The following is a 17,587-nucleotide window of genomic DNA, read 5'->3' as shown; positions in this document are numbered from 1 at the left end:
CTTTGCCAGGATGCCCAAGGGGGCTGCTGGCACCCTCCCTGGGCCCCTGTTGGTTTGGAGAGTAGGACTGTGGCCCAGGCTTCTCCCTCAGCCCTTTGGCATCAGAGTGGGCTGCTGTCGAAACCTTTCCAGTGTCCTGAATTTGGGACTTCCGGTTGCATACTGTGCCACTGTGCCTTCCAGTGGCCCTGGATCTTCTGGGAATTCTCAGTGCTGAGGGTGCTTAGCTGAGGTCCACGAGCCACAGAAATGGGGACTAAAATCCAGCCAGTGTGCACTTGGGGAATTATTCGGAGATGCTTGGTGACTTTTAGGAGATCTCTGAAGCAGTACCTGGCCTATCAAAGGTTGAAAAGCTCTTGCACTTGGCTACGCAGAGCCTGGGCAGGGCGGGAGGCTGCAGTTAGAGAGATCAGCCGGGTGAGCAGCCTTCCCCACGCCCAGCGCCCGGGGAGCTGAGTTCTGGGAAGCGGAGAGGAGAGGAGCAGGAGAGGAGAGGAGCAAGTCCTGGAGCAGGAGCCGGGGGTGAGGGCGAGGAGCGGGATGAGGGCGAGGAGCGCCGGTGAAAGGCCGGTTCCTTCCTCTTCTGGCGCTGCCGCTCCGCCCCGCTCTGGCTGCCCACCGCCCCGCTCTGGCTGCCGCACCTCTGCCTCCTCAGGTCCCAGCCTGCTCGGCTCCTGCAGGGACCTGGGCGGAGAGAAAGAGCCACCTCAGGCGGTCCGTCCATGCCTCCCTTGGACTGATGCCCAGGGTCCCAGACCCCTGTGGACCCAGAGGCCCTCCCAGTCCTTGGGGAGCTGGCAGAGCCTGATCCTGCAGCCCGTCCCCTCCCCAGCCTGTTGGCAGTTTTCTGCCCACTCCTTGGGTTCACCTCTTCCCCCACCGCCCACCTCCACCCCCTGCCAAAGTCACTGCTTGTCAGCATCTCCCCAGCCTGCCCTGAGGGGTTCCAAAAGCGGAGTGCCCACGCACCGGGTAATGCACCTGACCTTGAGACAACTCACCCTCCTCCTGGAAACCCCCTGGGTGAGCCCGGGTGCTGAAAGGACACGAGATAGCCCCTCAAGGGCAGTGGTCTGGAGTGTACGTCCAGGTGGAAGGACGGGCCGGTCATGTGCCCGGAGCTCCTGTGTGTGAGTGTCAACAGAGGGCATCTTACCAGGGACTCCAATAGCCAGAAAAGGCACCCCCCACCATCCTCCGCCCAGCGTCTTGGGCCACCGTCCTCTGAGACTCCCTGCCCGTCCCAGGCAGGGATGGGACCTTGTTTCTGCATGCACTGCTGTTTGTCCATGAGCAGCCTTGTGTGGGCTCTGCAGTTTGCTTAAGATGTACTTGATAAGAAGGGTTCAGCACACAGCGACACAGGGCCCGGCCCCCGGGGCCTTGAGCGCCAGTTCCTGGGCGGATCCCGCTGGTGGCTTTTTTTTTTTTTTTTTTTTTAACTGTGCTGGGTCTTCCTTGTGGCATGTGGGCTTTCTCTAGTTGTGGCTTGCCGGCTTAGTTGCTTTGCGGCATGTGGGATCTTAGCTCCCCCATCATGGCTCAGACCCGCACACCCTGCTTTGCAAGGTGAATTCTTAACCACTAGATCACCGGGGAAGTCCCTGGAGCTGTAACTTTGGAACACCCCAGCCACAGGCACTGCCAGGGGACTTATGGGGGATTGGTGGGTATGAGTGGCCGGGGATGCCCCCTGGGGACCCAAAGGTTACACGAAAGGTTACAGACCCCACAGTGCTCCAGCAGAGACCTTGGCCAGTGAGTCCCCATGGCAGCTGCAAGAGATTGCCTTTCCAGAAGCACTGATGGAAGGGAGCCTGTCCTGCTGGTTACAGGCCTCTGGGGCCAGGGGTCCTGAGGTCAGGCCTGGGCCCATGGGTCCCTGAGTTTGACAGGAGAACTGAAGGATCCCTGAGGCCGGTAGCTAGTCAGCCTGCCCCTTCCCTGTTGGGCAGCTGTAACTGGGCCCAGAAACTCTGTTGAGAGGCAAAGTACCCATGGTTTTGCTGGAGCAGCTGGGCTGAGCGGGGGGTGCCCATTTTGCAAGTTCCTGGCCTGTTTTGAGCCTCCCTGTAGGTTCAGTTATTCTTCCTAGAAGAGTCGGCCGGGTGTCCCTGACGGCTGGCTCCTTCCTGCAGGCTGGTGACTTTCAGCACCGCTCTGGAAGGGCGTCCTGGCCTCAGGTCTTCTGGGTTGACTGTGGCCTTCTGCTCCCAGCCCAGTTTCTCCCTGCCTTATCTCCCTGTCCCCACCCTGGGGGCCGGTCCATTTGCAGCCCACGTGAAGGGGGGGCATTGAGGCGCTGCCCGGGGGAGGGGGAGGCGGCTCCGGGCGTCCTGCTGTCAGTGGCCTCTTGGAAGCCTTGCAACAACCGAGCTTTGTTCCGGGCCTAATCTGACCTGGTTCTGCGAAGCGTGACTGTTGGCAGCCTGCAAGCCTCTGAGATAGGACGGGGGAGAGGAAGATGATCCTAGCGCACAGGGCAGCCGGCTGCCCGCCCTCTCTGGACGGAGCTCGAGTCCTGGTCATCCTCTGAGCAATGCTGGCTTTGTGACGGGGGAGAGGAACCCTGGATGGCCGCTCCAGCCTGCATGTGTGGCCCCCAGCTTCCCAAGGGTCCCTGGAAGTGCTGGGTGGGGTGAGAAGGGCCATATCAACCCCCTCCCCAGGAAGGAGTGCCCTCCCCGGCCCAGGGTTTCAGAGGCCGGACCGAGGCAGGAGGGATCACCATGAGAGATGGGGGTGACCTTGCCTTCTTTCTGGTTCCTGGGGAGGCCTTGCTCCCCCCAGAACTCTTAAAGGGTAGGTGTACCGTGAAGCCTGGGCTGTGACTGGGCCCTGCTGGGCCTCTCAAGGTTGTACCTGGGAACCAGGGACTGGCTGCGTCCACCCTAGACCTCCCTGAGAGTGTGCCTGGGCCCCTTGTCCCGGCTGGGCCAGGCGTGTTGGGGCAGCCTGGCTGGGGATCACTCCCACAAACATGGTTACCAGGAGGGGCTGGGCAGACCTGGGCAGAGGCGAGCTTGGCAGGCTGCCTCGGGCTTGTCCTGTCGATCAATCTGATCCACATCCTGGGGCTTTCACAGCCCTCCCCTGGACTGTGCCTCCTGTTTCCACCAGGATCGGGGCTCAGCTGGGGAGTAAGGCTCCTGTAACCCAAAGCCACTTGGAAGTGGGTTAAACGCAACCCCTGTCATCTTCCAGCTGAAGGACTGGGCTAATCAACCTGGAGGGCTGTCGGGGGTGGTTTGCAAACCTCACTAGCGGACAGGTGACTTGGACCCTAGTTGCAGGGCCCCGGCGCAGGTGTTGGGTTTTTGTGCAGAGGTTACCCAGTGTAGACGTTGTGGGGACAATGTCAGCTGGTGGAATGACAGCCGCATGCACATAGGGGCACATAGTGGAGTGTCGTGGGGGCCAGAGTAGGGGAGGTAGGCTTCCAGTCCATGTCAGGGGCTCCAAGGGGTGTTGAACAAACTGAGCCGTGGGGAGCGGATCTTCCTGGTGGCAGTGTTTTCCTGGTCCCTGGGGACTGATGCTCTAGCTGCCAAGACTGTGCCTTACTTTACTTTTAAAAGGAAAACTTTGTAAAAGACACTGTATCTCTTCTCTCTTGCCTTGTTTTCTTTAGTTGTTCGTTTTGTTCATGTGGTGAAGCTCAGTCACTCAGCCGTGTCGAACTCTTTGCGACCCCATGGTCTGTAGCCTGCCAGGCTTCTCTGCCCACAGGATTTTCCAGGCAAGAACACTGGAGTGGGTTGCCATTTCCTACTCCGGGGGAATCTTCCTGACCCAGGGATGGAAGCCACGACTCTGGCATCTCTTGCATTGGTAGGCGGATTCTTTACCACTGAGCCACCTGGGAAGCCCCAGGTGATCTTGTTCGTTACTTGTTACCAAACAATGCGAACAGGAAATTAAAAGGACAGATTCTCCAATCCCATCGGTTACAACGTTGTTTATTGTGTTCCCTTTGGACTTGTTTCCACACGCACGGGTTGTATTGTTTGATTTAACTACCAAAGGGATATAATGTTTTTTCATAGAGTTGCATATTCTCTGTACAGATCATCTTTAATTCTGCTCTTTTCACATGAAAATCAGATCCCAAGCATGGATCCCCTAATTACAGTTTGAATGGCTCTTCAGAGTGGGTGTTGCTGAATTTGCTTAGCCATCCTCTTGCCAGAGCTCTTAAATGGTGTGCGGATGCTGGCGTTTTTCCTTGGTGGTGGGCGTCCGTGACCCTCAACCGAGAATGCTGTGCTGAGCTGGAGATGTTAACAGTAGCCGTGCTTACAGCTGTGAGACACGGACTGGCTGGATACTGGAAATTTTTGGAGGCAATTAATTTAATAAAATACTGCCCAAGATGATCCCCTTCTCCAGCATTCCTGGGATGGCTCCAGAAACCAAACAAGTGTTCTTTTCTTTATACAGTTTTCTTTATTTATTTTTGGCTGTGCTGGATTTTCGCTGCCGCACAGGCTTTTCTCTAGGCATGCAGGCTTCTCATTGCGGTGCCTTCTCTTGCTGCGAGGCAGGGGCTCTAGGGTGCTGGGGCTTCAGCGGTCGGGGCACGTGGGTTCAGTAGTTGCATAGGCTTAGATGCTCTGAGGCATGAGGGATCTTCCCAGTGCAGGGATCGAGCCTGCATTGGCAGGTGAATTCTTTATACCATTGAGCTGCCAGAGAAGTTCCAAACAAGTGTTCTCAACCCAGCAGTTATTCAGAGTTTTAATGAACAGAAAATGCCATTTGCCCCAACTATCAGCCTGCTTTTAGCCGCTGACAAGTCCCAGGGTTTACTTGGCCTTTAAAAGATCTGCCCTGTTGCCTACAGTCTGCGATTCCTGTCTCTGGCTGGCATATGATGCCAGCTGCTCCCCCTGGCCCCCCACCTCTCCTCTCCTTCTCTTCTTTGGCCCCTACGGGGTGCAGGAGGGGTTTCCTTGCTTCCTTGGGCCAGCCTGAATGCCCTAGTCTTAGAGGTGGGCTGCCTGCCCCCAGGTAAGCAGCCACCTCTCCTGGAGATCATTCATTCTGCTGCCAGGTTACTTGGGCCGCAGTTTCTACTGGAACCTTCAGGCTCCCCAGGCCAGGCCACAGTGGTGCCTGTCCGGCCGACCCTCCGTGGCGGCTCTTTTGTTTCTCTCCCCTCCCAGGGCCGCTGCCCCTGAGTCCCCGATCGCACTTCCCTATGTGTATCCTGGATTTAATCTCACGAGCATTGACAGGTTGAGTGAGACACATCTGCGTCTTTGGTGACCTGCTGCCCATTAAGCAGAAGGACTCAAAGGATGGTTCAGCCTTTCTCATATTCTGGGGCGCCCCCTTGCTGCTCCTTTTGTCGACATTGGTTTCTGACTCGCTAACCCTCCTCCACCTTATCCGCGATTTGGTCCATCGGCCTTACTTTGTCAGTCTCCTTACTTTGTCAGTCTCCTCATCTTTCTCACATGAACAGTGTGCTTGTGGCATGTGAACCGGGGTCTAACCAGGAAACAAAAACCGCTCCAGCATTTAGAACAGAAAGACTTAAATGTACAGAAGATGGAGAAGCCACAGGGCACAAAGAGGCAGCCAGGTTTGTGTGTGGGGTTTATACAGCTCTTTAACGATACGCATGGAATTATATGTTGACAATGAGAAAAGAAATTTGAGATTATAAATTTTAAACAGTGGGCAAATTTCATAAGCATCCCCCCAATTTAGAAAGCTAACATTATTTTTTTTTTAATTAATCAACTACTTGTCCTGTCTCCAAAGTAATTTATTTTCCTACATTTTTTTTGGCTGAATACTGCTTGATCACTTCTTTATATGATGACTGTGTAATATGGTTTTTTAATTGAGAGAATAGAAAGTTAATTCATCTCTTAGTTAATCAAAATTTAGGAACTTCCCTGGTTGAGTGGAGAGGGTCCAGTAATTAAGACTCTGCCCTGCCGTTACAGGGGACGACACAGGTTTGATCCCTGGTTGGGGAACTAAGATCCTGCATACTGTGCAGCGTGGCCAAATAAATTTTTTTTTAATTTAATTTTTGCTTTTGGTAGTTGGGATGTGTGAAAAAGGGTACTTTAACTCAAAGCTTGTGGCACCTACTGCAATTTTTCATCCTATAAACACAAGAATCCTGATAAATTCCATTTTCGTGTGATTCCCATCCAGAAAGAAAGACAAGTACGGGGCATTTGTGACTGTATGCGGTGTGCATGAGTGCTGAGTTGCTTCAGTTGTCTCTGACTGTTTCCCTGGTGGCTCCTGAGTAAGAATCCACCTGCAATGCAGGAGACCAGGGTTCAATCCCTGGATCGGAAAGATCCTCTAGAGAAGGAAATGGCAACCCACTCCAGTATTCTTGTCTGGGAAGTCCCAAGGACAGGGGAGCCTGGCGAACGATAGTTTGTGAGGTCACAAGAGTCAAACACGACTTAGCAACCAAACCACCAGCAGCCCCTGGCTCCCTATGCTTCAAGTCTTGCTCTCCCACGCTACCCATGTTTTTCAGGCAACAGGTACTGCAGGACACATTCATATCTTTTTTCCCATTAATTTTGTTATAATATTTTTTAACTTTTAATTTTGTATTGGGGTATAGCCGATTAACGATGTTGTAACAGTTTTAGATGAACAGTGAAGGGCCTCAGCCATATACCTGTATCCATTCTCCCTTAAACTCCCCTCCCATCCAGACTGCCACAGAATGCTGAGGAGAGTTCTATGTGCTCTACAGGAGGTCCCTGTTAGTTATCCATTTTAAATACAGCAGACTCATCCCTATCTTATTCCTTCGCATTTTGCACAGTAGATTTGGGAAAGTAAGTAGGAGTATTCCTGGCCTTAACACGGGGGTGACAAGCAGTCACTTAACTATGCATGGAAATAACTGTAAACCTTGTAAATAAAGCCCACTGAAATCCAAACTATTCTCCCAATTCAACTTTTCATTAGCAGGAGCCTCCAAAGGCCAGCCACCCCTCCACTGCTACCATACACAGGAGAACGGACAGTGGGCAGGAACTCAGAGTAGAAGGAGAAAGCAATCATAACCGATTGGGGTTAAAATTTTTTCCATTTTGCAAATTTTGCAAAAACACTTGACTATGTGAACGTATTTATATGGCCTTTGTCAAGCACCTTGAAATGGGATGGACCTGAACTAAGGACCCTGGTATTTGATGTTTCTTAGCTTTTTGGAGACAATCAGAGATCAGCAGGGGAGAAGTCATTACTCCCCATCCACCGCCCCCATCAAAGGATCAGAGAGAGGAAGGCGAGTTATCAGAGTCCGGGGATCAGCGTTACCTGATGGAAGGCTGGACAAAGGTGAACCTGCCCGGCCGGAGCTGCAGCTGCAGAGTAGACAAAATCTGCTGTTGGAGAAACCTTCCAAGGCTGAGCGCCGGGAAAAGATCCACCCTGGTTCTCCCTGGCTCACACCTTCCAGTCTCCTGCTACAGGTGGAATCCTGCCGAAAGGCTGTGGACCTGGGCACCCAGAGACCTCAGCCTGCAGAGGTCAGCTCCTCTGCCGCTAAAGAGAGCCTGGGAAGGGAGAAGGGTGAGGGTTGCAATTCTGCTTTAAAGTATCTGTTGTTTAGCTGAAATTCAGACTTAGCTGTTGTGCTTTTTCATTGTTTTGTTTTGGCCGTGCCCCTCAGCTTGCGGGATCTTAGTTTCCGACCAGGGATTGAACCCGTATCCTTGGCAGCGAACGCATGGAGTCCTAACTACTGGACCACCAAGGAATTCCCAGTTCACTTCAGTTCAGTTCAGTTGTTCAGTCGTGTCTGACTCTTTGCGACCCCATGAATTGCAGCACGCCAAGCCTCCCTGTCCATCACCAACTCCTGGAGTTCACTCAGACTCACGTCCATCGTGTTGGTGATGCCATCCAGCCATCTCATCCTCGGTTGACCCCTTCTCCTCCTGCCCCCAATCTCTCCCAGCATCAGAGTCTTTCCCAATGAGTCAGTTCTTCGCATGAGGTGTCCAAAGTACTGGAGCTTCAGCTTTAGCATCATTCCTTCCAAAGAAATCCCAGGGTTGATCTCCTTCAGAATGGACTGGTTGGATCTCCTTGCAGTCCAAGGGACCCTCAAGAGTCTTCTCCAACACCACAGTCCAAATGCATCAATTCTTCGGCGCTCAGCCTTCTTCACAGTCCAACTCTCACATCCATACATGACCACGGGAAAAACCATAGCCTTGACTAGACAGACCTTAGTCAGTAAAGTAATGTCTCTGCTTTTGAATATACTATCTAGGTTGGTCATAACTTTTCTTCCAAGTAGTAAGCGTCTTTTAATTTCATGGCTGCAGTCACCATTTTGGGAGCCCCCAAAAATAAAGTCTGACACTGTTTCTACTGTTTCCCCATCTATTTCCCATGAAGTGATCAGACCAGATGCCATGATCTTCGTTTTCTGAATGTTGAGCTTTAAGCCAACTTTTTCACTCTCCTCTTTCACTTTCATCAAGAGGCTTTTTAGTTCCTCTTCACTTTTTGCCATAAGGATGGTGTCATATGCATATCTGAGGTTATTGATATTTCTCCTGGCAATCTTGATTCCAGCTTGTGTTTCTTCCAGTCCAGCGTTTCTCATGATATACTCTGCATATAAGTTAAATAAGCAGGGTGACAATATACAGCCTTGACGTACTCCTTTTCCTATTTGGAACCAGTCTGATGTTCCATGTCCAGTTCTAACTGTTGCTTCCTGACCTGCATATAGGTTTCTCAAGAGGCAGGTTAGGTGGTCTGGTATTCCCATCTCTTGAAGAATCTTCCACAGTTTATTGTGATCCACACAGTCAAAGGCTTTGGCATAGTCAATAAAGCAGAAATAGATGTTTTTCTGGAACTCTCTTGCTTTTTCCATGATCCAGCGGAGGTTGGCAATTTGATCTCTGGTTCCTCTGCTTTTTCTAAAACCAGCTTGAACATCAGGGAGTTCACGGTTCACATATTGCTGAAGCCTGGCTTGGAGAATTTTGAGCGTTACTTTGGTAGTGTGTGAGATGAGTGCAATTGTGCGGTAGTTTGAACATTCTTTTGCATTGCCTTTCTTTGGAATTGGGATGAAAACTGACCTTTTCCAGTCCTATGGCCACTGCCGAGTTTTCCAAACTTGCTGGCATAATGAGTGCAGCACTTTCACAGCATCATCTTTCAGGATTTGAAACAGCTCAACTGGAATTCCATCACCTCCACTAGCTTTGTTCATAGTGATGCTTTCTAAGGCCCACTTGATTTCACATTCCAAGATGTCTGGCTCTAGATTAGTGATCACATCATCATGATTATCTGGGTCATGAAGATCTTTTTTGTACAGTTCTTCCGTGTATTCTTGCCACCTCTTCTTAATATCTTCTGCTTCTGTTAGGTCCAGACCATTTCTGTCCTTTATCGAGCCCATCTTTGCATGAAATGTTCCCTTGGTATCTCTAATTTTCTTGAAGAGATCTCTAGTCTTTCCCATTCTGTTGTTTTCCTCTATTTCTTAGCATTGATTGCTGAAAAAGGCTTTCTTATCTCTTCTTGCTATTCTTTGGGACTCTGCATTCAGATGCTTATATCTTTCCTTTTCTCCTTTGCTTTTCGCCTCTCTTCTTTTCACAGCTATTTGTAAGGCCTCCTCAGACAGCCATTTTGCTTTTTTGCATTTCTTTTCCATGGGGATGGTCTTGATCCTTGTCTCCTGTACAATGTCACGAACCTCCGTCCATAGTTCATCAGGCACTCTATCTATCACATCTAGTCCCTTAAATCTATTTCTCACTTCCACTGTATAATCATAAGGGATTTGATTTGGGTCATACCTGGATGGTCTAGTGGTTTTCCCTACTTTCTTCAATTGAAGTCTGAATTTGGCAATAAGGTGTTCATGATCTGAGCCACAGTCAGCTCCTGGTCTTGTTTTTGTTGACTGTATAGAGCTTCTCCATCTTTGGCTGCAAGGAATATAATCAATCTGATTTTGGTGTTGACCATCTGGTGATGTCCATGTGTAGAGTCTTCTCTTGTGTTGAGTATTGTGTATTTTGGATGGCAGGGTCTTTTATGTGAATGGGACCCAGAGTGCAGATGCCCAGGGCTGGTGAACCCTCAAGGGAAGGGCCCCGTGCGTTCGTGATCAGCACTGATGTCACGTGATGAACTTGGCCTCTAGTGGTGATGACGCAGTCCCTCCACATACCGGAGCTGTGGGCACTTCCTCGGCCTGTGGTATCAGTGTTGCCTCCCCGCTGGGCCGGGAACGCCACCAAGAGAGTAGCCAGCTCACTGTTGGTCACTGCTGTGTCCCCATCTCCTTACGCAGCGCCCGGTTTAGAGGAGATGCTCACTAATATTTTCACGAGTCTACATTTTGTAGGTGCGGAAACTGAGGCTTAGAAAGACTAAAAACTTACCCGAAGTGGAGCTGGAGGCAGATTTACACCCTGGCGTCTGTTACTCTCCCCTGGGTGTGGCTCTGCCTGGCCCCACCCTAGCCATCAGCATCAAGGGCTAGGCCCCCTTTGGGCTGGGGCTTTGCGGCTGGGTGGGTTGTGGGCCAGGAGCACCCCCTCCACTTGACAAGGGGAATGGAGGTCAGGGCGGAGGTCAGAGGAGGGGCTAGAACCTGTGGCTTTGAGACCCCAAGCTTTGCTGAAAACGGAACTTTCTGCAGTATTTAGTCTTATGCCAGTGCAGGTCAGCAAGGCAGAAGGATTCCTCACCTTGTGGATGAATCCTTGAGGTTCCTTTTAATCCACAGCCCCAGGTGCCAGCTTGGAGGGAGGAGGAAAGGCTGCCCTGCTCACCTGTTGAGTGCACATCTCAGTGGGCAGCAAAGGCCGAGGGCAGAGGAGGGAGACGAGGAAGGAGGCTTATCTCCTTATCTCAGGTTCCTCTGAAGATAAGCCTGGAATGGGACTCTTCACTGCCAGCTGAAGCCCTTGGCTTTGATCCAGACAGCTCTTCACAGCCTCTGTGAGCACACAAACCTCGGGGAAGGGGAAGACTGTGGTGCTGGGGGCAGCTGGAGCGGCAGGAGTCTCCTGGCCAAGGTCCGAATGACTTTGTCTTTTCCGGAGGGACTCGCGTGATTCTTAAGAAAAAATTGAGTATTGATTCCTTTCTGCAGATAATCTCCTGCCATTATTGAAAATGGGTGTTTGTGCTCGAGTTTGCACGGTGCCCCTTCCTGCAAAGCTCCTTTTTGAGAAATTGGTGATTTTCCTGCTGGGAAGGGCTGCCCAGTCCCATGCGTTGTTGTCACTAGAGCAAAGGATGTGTGTGTGTGCGTGTGTGTGTGTGGCCACGTCACTCTTCCCTGGGGACAGCCTGATTCCTGCTCTGCCTCCTCCTTGGGTTAAGATGTCTGGGGTGTGTAAGACCCCAGAGGGGTTGAGGACGGCCACCCCAATCACGGGTGGGACAGTGGCTCTGCGACCCCAATAGGAAAAGATGATGGTGTATGAAGTCCCCTGTCACTTATATAATGATAATACACTGGGCTTCCCTGATGGTTCAGTGGTAAAGAACCCATCTGTCAGTGCAGAAGACGTGGGTTCGATCCCTGGATCAGCAGGATACCCTGGAGAAGGACATGATAACCCACTCCAGTATTCTTGCCTGGAAAATTCCATGGACAGAAGAGCCTGGTGGGCTACAGTCCATGGGGTTGCAAAAGACTCAGACCGACTCAGCAACTAAACAATACTACACTCGCTCCAGAGTCTATTTAGATTCTCAGTGCCCATGTAATCTAGTATTTTGCCAGATTCTATCATAAAAATTTGGCTGAAAGGAAAAAATATAAGAGGTCTTCACGGTAACTGTGTCCTTCTCTCTCTTTTCCAGACTCCCCAAATTATATGCACAGGGAACAACCACGAGATAGGCATCCAGGCCCCTAGACTCAGAGGCCAGCACTGGTCTGCCCAGCTGAGGGGCACCTGGCTGATCTATGGTGAAGGGTCAGGGAGAACGCAGGGCTGTTTCCCCGGGGGTGGGCTCTGCCATCAGGCTGCAATAATGGCTCTCCACCCCGATGGTATTTTTACAAGGCAGTGCTCCCCAGAGCATCCTAGCTATCCTCCCCCTGCCCCTGGCCACCCCTATCATGGGTGGGACAGTGGTTCACCCCCTTTCTCTCGAGGACCAAGGAGCCCCATCTCCGTGTCTGGCCACCTTCTTTCCTGATTGAAATGCTGTGTTTTCATTCGCTCTGGGACACAGCAGTGAATCCTATCCCCACTCACTGCTTCCTCCTATCTTTTGCTTCATCTGATCTGAAGTGTTTCTTTTTTTTTCAAATTAATTTATTTTTTGTCTGTGCTGTGCGGCATGTGGGATCTTAGTTCCCCTGCCAGCAACTGAACCCAGGCTCCCTGCAATGGAAGCGTGGATTCTTAACCAGGAGACCACCAGGGGAGTCCCGGAAGTGTATTTTAATCTTGTGGCCTCCACGTGTGAAACCAGACTAGTGTTCGTCACTGGCCTATAGTTCGTGAACACTTGGGAAATGGCCTTGGCCCTGCCTAGGTGAGCACAGATGCCAGATGGGGAGTTTCTGGGGGCGGAGGGGCAAGTATGGGAGCGCACTGGGATTCACAGCCCCTGAATCATCACTGTTTTCTCTGGATCACAGACCCTGTCCTGGCTTCCTCTAATGAGCAGTCCATCCTAGAGGCCAGGAGGGCTGTCAGCTTCCCTTAGTTGGCAGGGAGTCAAATAGGACTCCTGGTAGCTCTTCTTGGGGTAGCAGCACCCTAGCTGCAACATGCAAGGTGAGTTGGTTATAACTTGAAAGTGAAAGTCACTCAGTCGTATTTGACTCTTTGCGACCCGATGGACTATATAGTCTGTGGAATTCTCCAGGCCAGAATGCTGGAGTGGGTAGCTGTTCCCTTCTCCATGGTTATAACTTACATTTTGTTTAAATGCATAAGCACAGGGCAGCCAGTGGTTGTGAATGTCCAACTGTAAATCCCTGGGTCCAGGCTGGTGTATGTATGTGGCTGTCATATAATATGGTGGTTTAGTCCCTAAGTTGTGTCTGACTCTTTGTGACCCCGTGGACCGTAGCCCTCTAGGCTGCTCTGTGCAAAGGATTCTCCAGGCAAGAATACTGGAGTGGGTTAAATATATATATTTAAACAGGGCTGCAGCCAAGCCTCTTTGCTTTTTTAAAAAATATTTGTTTGGCTGCTTTGTGTCTTAGTTGCAGCACGCGAGAGGTTCGGTCTTTGTTGAGGCATATGGGATCTAGCTCCTTGACCAGGGATCGAACTTGTGTCCCCTGTATTCGGAGGTGGACTCTAAACCACTGGAGCGCCAGAGGGGCCCCAATAATTATTACAATAATAATTTATATTAGCATATCACTGATATCCTAAAAATGATATCATCTACTGAGTGTTTATTTTGTGGCAGGCACTGTGCTAGGTGCCTACAACATGTGGCCTCATTTAATCTTAGTCGCCTGTGAGCAATCCCCATCTCTGTCCCCATTCTGCAGATGGGAAAGCTGAGGCTTGGAAAGGGGAGGTCATTTCTGGGATCCGCAGTGAGTGCCTGGCGAGGTCTGGATTCAAGCCCTGTTAGTCTGACTGCAGGCTTTCCTGCCTCCCTGGCCTCTGAGAACTCAAATAATTTGGTTTGGGATGATGCCAGAGAGCTGAACTTCAAATCATCTCCCCTCTTTCCGAGTATGTTTTATTTTTAAATCACATAAAAGCCACTGTGTTCTCCCCTGGAGAGAGCTATTCTATGTCTTGAAGGCTTTTCCGGCTACCTGTTCGCCGGTCTCGGACACAGACCTGAGGAGTAAGGTCCGAGGAACTGTTTCACCTGCAGTCTCAGCTGCTGTAGGTTTGGGGTTTCTTCCAGGGCTCTGGTGGAGGCGGCCCCGGGCTCGGGAACCTCGGGTGGCTGCCTCTCCTTCTTTTTTAAGGGAGCAGGCCTGGCATCTTCTCTGTGCCAAGGGCTGCCTGGCACCAGCCGTACATTTCGGGAAATCTGAAAAATAAACAGTGTAAATAAAACCATAACTCCACCCAAGAAATCTGAGACATGGGCTGTCTTCCTTATTAACATGGCTCCACCCCCACCATGGGTTTGGTTCTTGGGGGTCAGATGCCTGGGGTTGGGGTTTAACCTGAATGGACCCTTTTGTCTGTCTCTCTCTTTTTTTAATCTTTGTCCAGGAGGGTGGGCGTCCAGCTGGCCTGGGGGGAGGTGCAACCGGAAGTGACTCGATCCACAGGAATGCGGGGTCTGGTCTTTCTCCGATCCTCACCACGCAGTCTCCATAGCGAGGATTCAGTGGGTTCGTGGCCTCAGCTGTCGCTCACTGGTGCCACTTTCAGCCCAGACAGCTGACTTCTCAGCAGCTCATTGTGTGTGTGTGTTGGGGGTGGTGTTGGGACAGATGCTGAGAATTCTCCTGTGTCATTGAATACAGTGCAGCTCCCCGTTAGGGTGTGGAGGGAGGTCACAGGGAGGGAAGAGAAGAGGCTGGAGCTGGCACCAGGGGTGCCCATGCTCACTCTTCTGTCCTCTCAGCAGCCTTGGGGGCAGCGCCTGCCTCCACCTCCCTCTCCCCCCCAGCTCTTGAATCAGAGCCACTTCAGGTTTGCCCTCTCCTGGTTTTAAGGGACCGTGCATTCTGGGAGCCGGATGCTGACACCTCAGGCCCCCACGGGTCGGAGCCTGTGCTCCCTCCAGCCTGTCTGGCGGGGCCAGCCTGGAATCACCATTCGCCTTTATCACTCAGCAGGGTGATTCGCCTTTATCACTTTTCATCAGTGTCATGCGGGCACCCAGGGAAGGATGCTCCCGCCTCTGCTGTGTGAGGCCAGCGATAGTCAAAGTTCCTCAGAACAACAGTGCTAGGAGGAGAGAGGGAGGCAGTGATGAGGAATTGGCTCATGCAGTTACCATCTGCCATCTGCAAGTTGGACACCCAGGAAAGCCACTGGTGGATTCAGTCCAAGTCCGAGGACTGAGAACCCAGGGGAGGCGATGCTTAGTCCTGGGGCAGGAGGAGACCGGGGCTGCAGCTCAGGCGGTTGGGCAGAGAGAGAATTCTCCTTTTGTCTGCCTTGTGCTCTGTTCGGGCCCTCTTGGGACTGGAGGACGCCCGCCTGCACCGGGAGGTGATCTGCTTCTCCCAGACCACCAAGCACATGTTCATCTCATCCAGAAACACCCTCACAGACAAGGCCAGAAATAGTGTTTAGCCAAATGTCTGGGCACCCTGGGATCCGGTTAAAAATGACACATACAATCAGCCATCGTGGTCTCTGTTATGGCTGGGGTGGGGCCAGGGCCTTTGTAGGAGTTTTGACAGCTTCAGGGCTTCTGACCCTCACTTCCCTCATGTGTGAAATGGGGGTGGTGGCACCCGCCTCATGGGCCTGTCATACTGAGTGAGTAGGAGAATGGACCTAAAGCCCATGGTTGCCATGGAGCCTTGGCGCTGGAAGTGGCTGTGGGAGCCCAGTGTCCACCTGGCCCTCCTTCAAGGACCCTCCAGTCCTCATCTCCTCAAAGCCTTACCAGTCACCCCAGCTCCCAGTGCTCACCACCCTTGGGAACTGCATGTCAATTGCGTCTCTTGCAGTGTTGTTTACATGGGGAGTGTGTGTGTGTTTGTGTCTGTGTCTGTCTTAGTCATTCAGTCGTGTCTGACTCTTTACGACCTCATGGACTGTACCCAGCCAGGCTCTTCCATCCATGGGATTCTTCAGACAAGAATACTGGAGTGGGTTGCCATTCCCTTCTCCAGGGAATCTTCCCAACCCAGAGATTGAACCCAGGTCTCCCGCATTGCAGGCAGATTCTTTAGCATCTGAGCCACCAGGGAAGCCCATTTATATGGTAGGTGAGTTCAGCTCAACGTGGGGCCGTCTTGGGGTCTTCCCCAGCCTCGAAGGAGGCCAGGGCTTAGTGGCAGGTATTTGCCAACACCAGGCCCTGAAGGACAGCCCTCTTCCCATCTTGTCAGCTATTGAGTCATCCTGCAGACATGAGGACTGTCTGCATCTCTGGAGCTGAACAGGAAGACCAGGCCTGCAGGCTGCCCTGCTCAGGGCTCTGGAAACTTTCAAAACAAAGCTGACTGCATTCACTCCTGGTCGGTCATAGTTTAGAAGTGGGCTTGTGGAATAAGTGGTGAATGAATGAATGAGTCTCTCTGGCAGACTGCAGGGGAGGAGCTGACATGTCTGACTCTAGCAATCTGGGTGCGTGTCAGATGGCGGAGGCTGCAGGCGGGTGTCCGGGTCCAGCCTGGGCCCGTCCTGGGCTGCAGGTTCTTCTCCAGTGTGTGTTGTTGCCGCGGGGAAGGTTTCCGCTGGGCTTGCCCTGGTCGCCCAGACAGCAGACCCCAGAGCACCATGACCTTGGCAGCAACAGGACAGCAACCTGCCTCTCCCTCTTAGAAACCTCTCAAGTTTGGTCGGCTTAGTGCCTCAGCAGATCTGCTCGAGTTGGGACTTGCCTGCCCTGAGCCTCCCCAGGGATCAAGCGCTGGGCTGAGGGGTGCGTGCAGGGAGGCAGGAGGCCGAGTTCATCCGGAGCTCTGTTCTGGCTCCCTTCTGGGGGTCGGGGAGGGAGGAGAACAGCTCGCCCCCCACTCTGCCCAGTCCAGCCCAGCTTACCCCGTGTTGCACACCCAGGACAGGGAAACCCCAGTTCCCAACAAGGTAGACGCGGGTTGTACCAGAGCCGGCCTGCACCTGACCCGTGCCAGCGCCTGTCCATCCTGCAGACAGTCCTGGTGGCACCCTGGAGCCCAGCCCAGGTTTTGGAGTTCGATGGACTTCACTTTGTTCTGGGCTCAATTCCTCATAGCTGTGTAGCCTCAGACAAGTGACGCAAACCCACTGAGACTTGGTTATCTCATCTGCAAAAGGTTGGGTGGGAAAATGTGCATAAAGGGTTTGAGTCAGTGCCTGGTCTGCATCCTTGGACTTCCCTGGTGGCTCAGATGGTAAAGCGTCTGTCTACAATGCGGGAGACCTGGGTTCGATCCCTGGGCCGGGAAGATCCCCTGGAGAAGGAAATGGCAATCCACTCCAGTGCTATTGCCTGGAAAATCCCATGGACAGAGGAGCCTGGTAGGTTACAGTCCATGGGGTCGCAAAGAGGCGGACACGACTGAGTGAATTCACTTTCTGGTCTGCATCCAGACAGTGGTGGCTGTTCCTGCAGGTGGCTCCTGGGGCCAGGTGTTACCTGGGAGGACCTCTGGCCCCACAAGGAGTGGGTTTCTGGTTCTGAAACCCCTGACAGGAGCCAAGGTGAGGATACGCCCAGTGTTGACCTTCCTCCTGGCCTTGGGTGACCTTTGCCCTCTGCCCCTGTCTTTAGGAGTCACACGGACCTCCAGTGGCCGTCTCCGGAAGCTTGGTGACTCAACTGGCCCGGGTAAGTGGCTAGTTCAGCCTTGGCCCGCTTGGTTTGTCTGGGGTCATGAGTTGCTGCCTACGGGCTCTGAAGAGACTCTGCCAACCATGACCCGGCCTGGGCCAAGGGGTGGGGATGGAGCGGGTGGAGGGGGTATGGGGCTCCACCTCTCAACCTT

The 17,587-nt window shown here is 52.4% G+C and overlaps 1 protein-coding gene across 1 annotated transcript in view; it reads left to right on the top strand.

Moving 5' to 3' along the window:
- The window catches only part of SEPT9 (septin 9), a 180,701-nt gene that overhangs the window by 3,145 nt on the left and 159,969 nt on the right, over positions 1 to 17,587 (top strand). The window contains exon 2 of the mRNA XM_018063712.1: positions 17,374 to 17,430. Within this exon, the coding sequence (XP_017919201.1) occupies positions 17,374 to 17,430 (57 nt within the window). The remainder of the gene's footprint in view (positions 1 to 17,373; positions 17,431 to 17,587) is intronic.

The sequence above is a fragment of the Capra hircus genome, chromosome 19 (genome assembly GCF_001704415.2).
Source record: "Capra hircus breed San Clemente chromosome 19, ASM170441v1, whole genome shotgun sequence".
Taxonomy (NCBI): Eukaryota; Metazoa; Chordata; class Mammalia; order Artiodactyla; family Bovidae; genus Capra; species Capra hircus.
The sequence above is the reverse complement of the archived record's forward strand: the minus strand, read 5'-3'. Positions and strand labels throughout refer to the sequence as shown.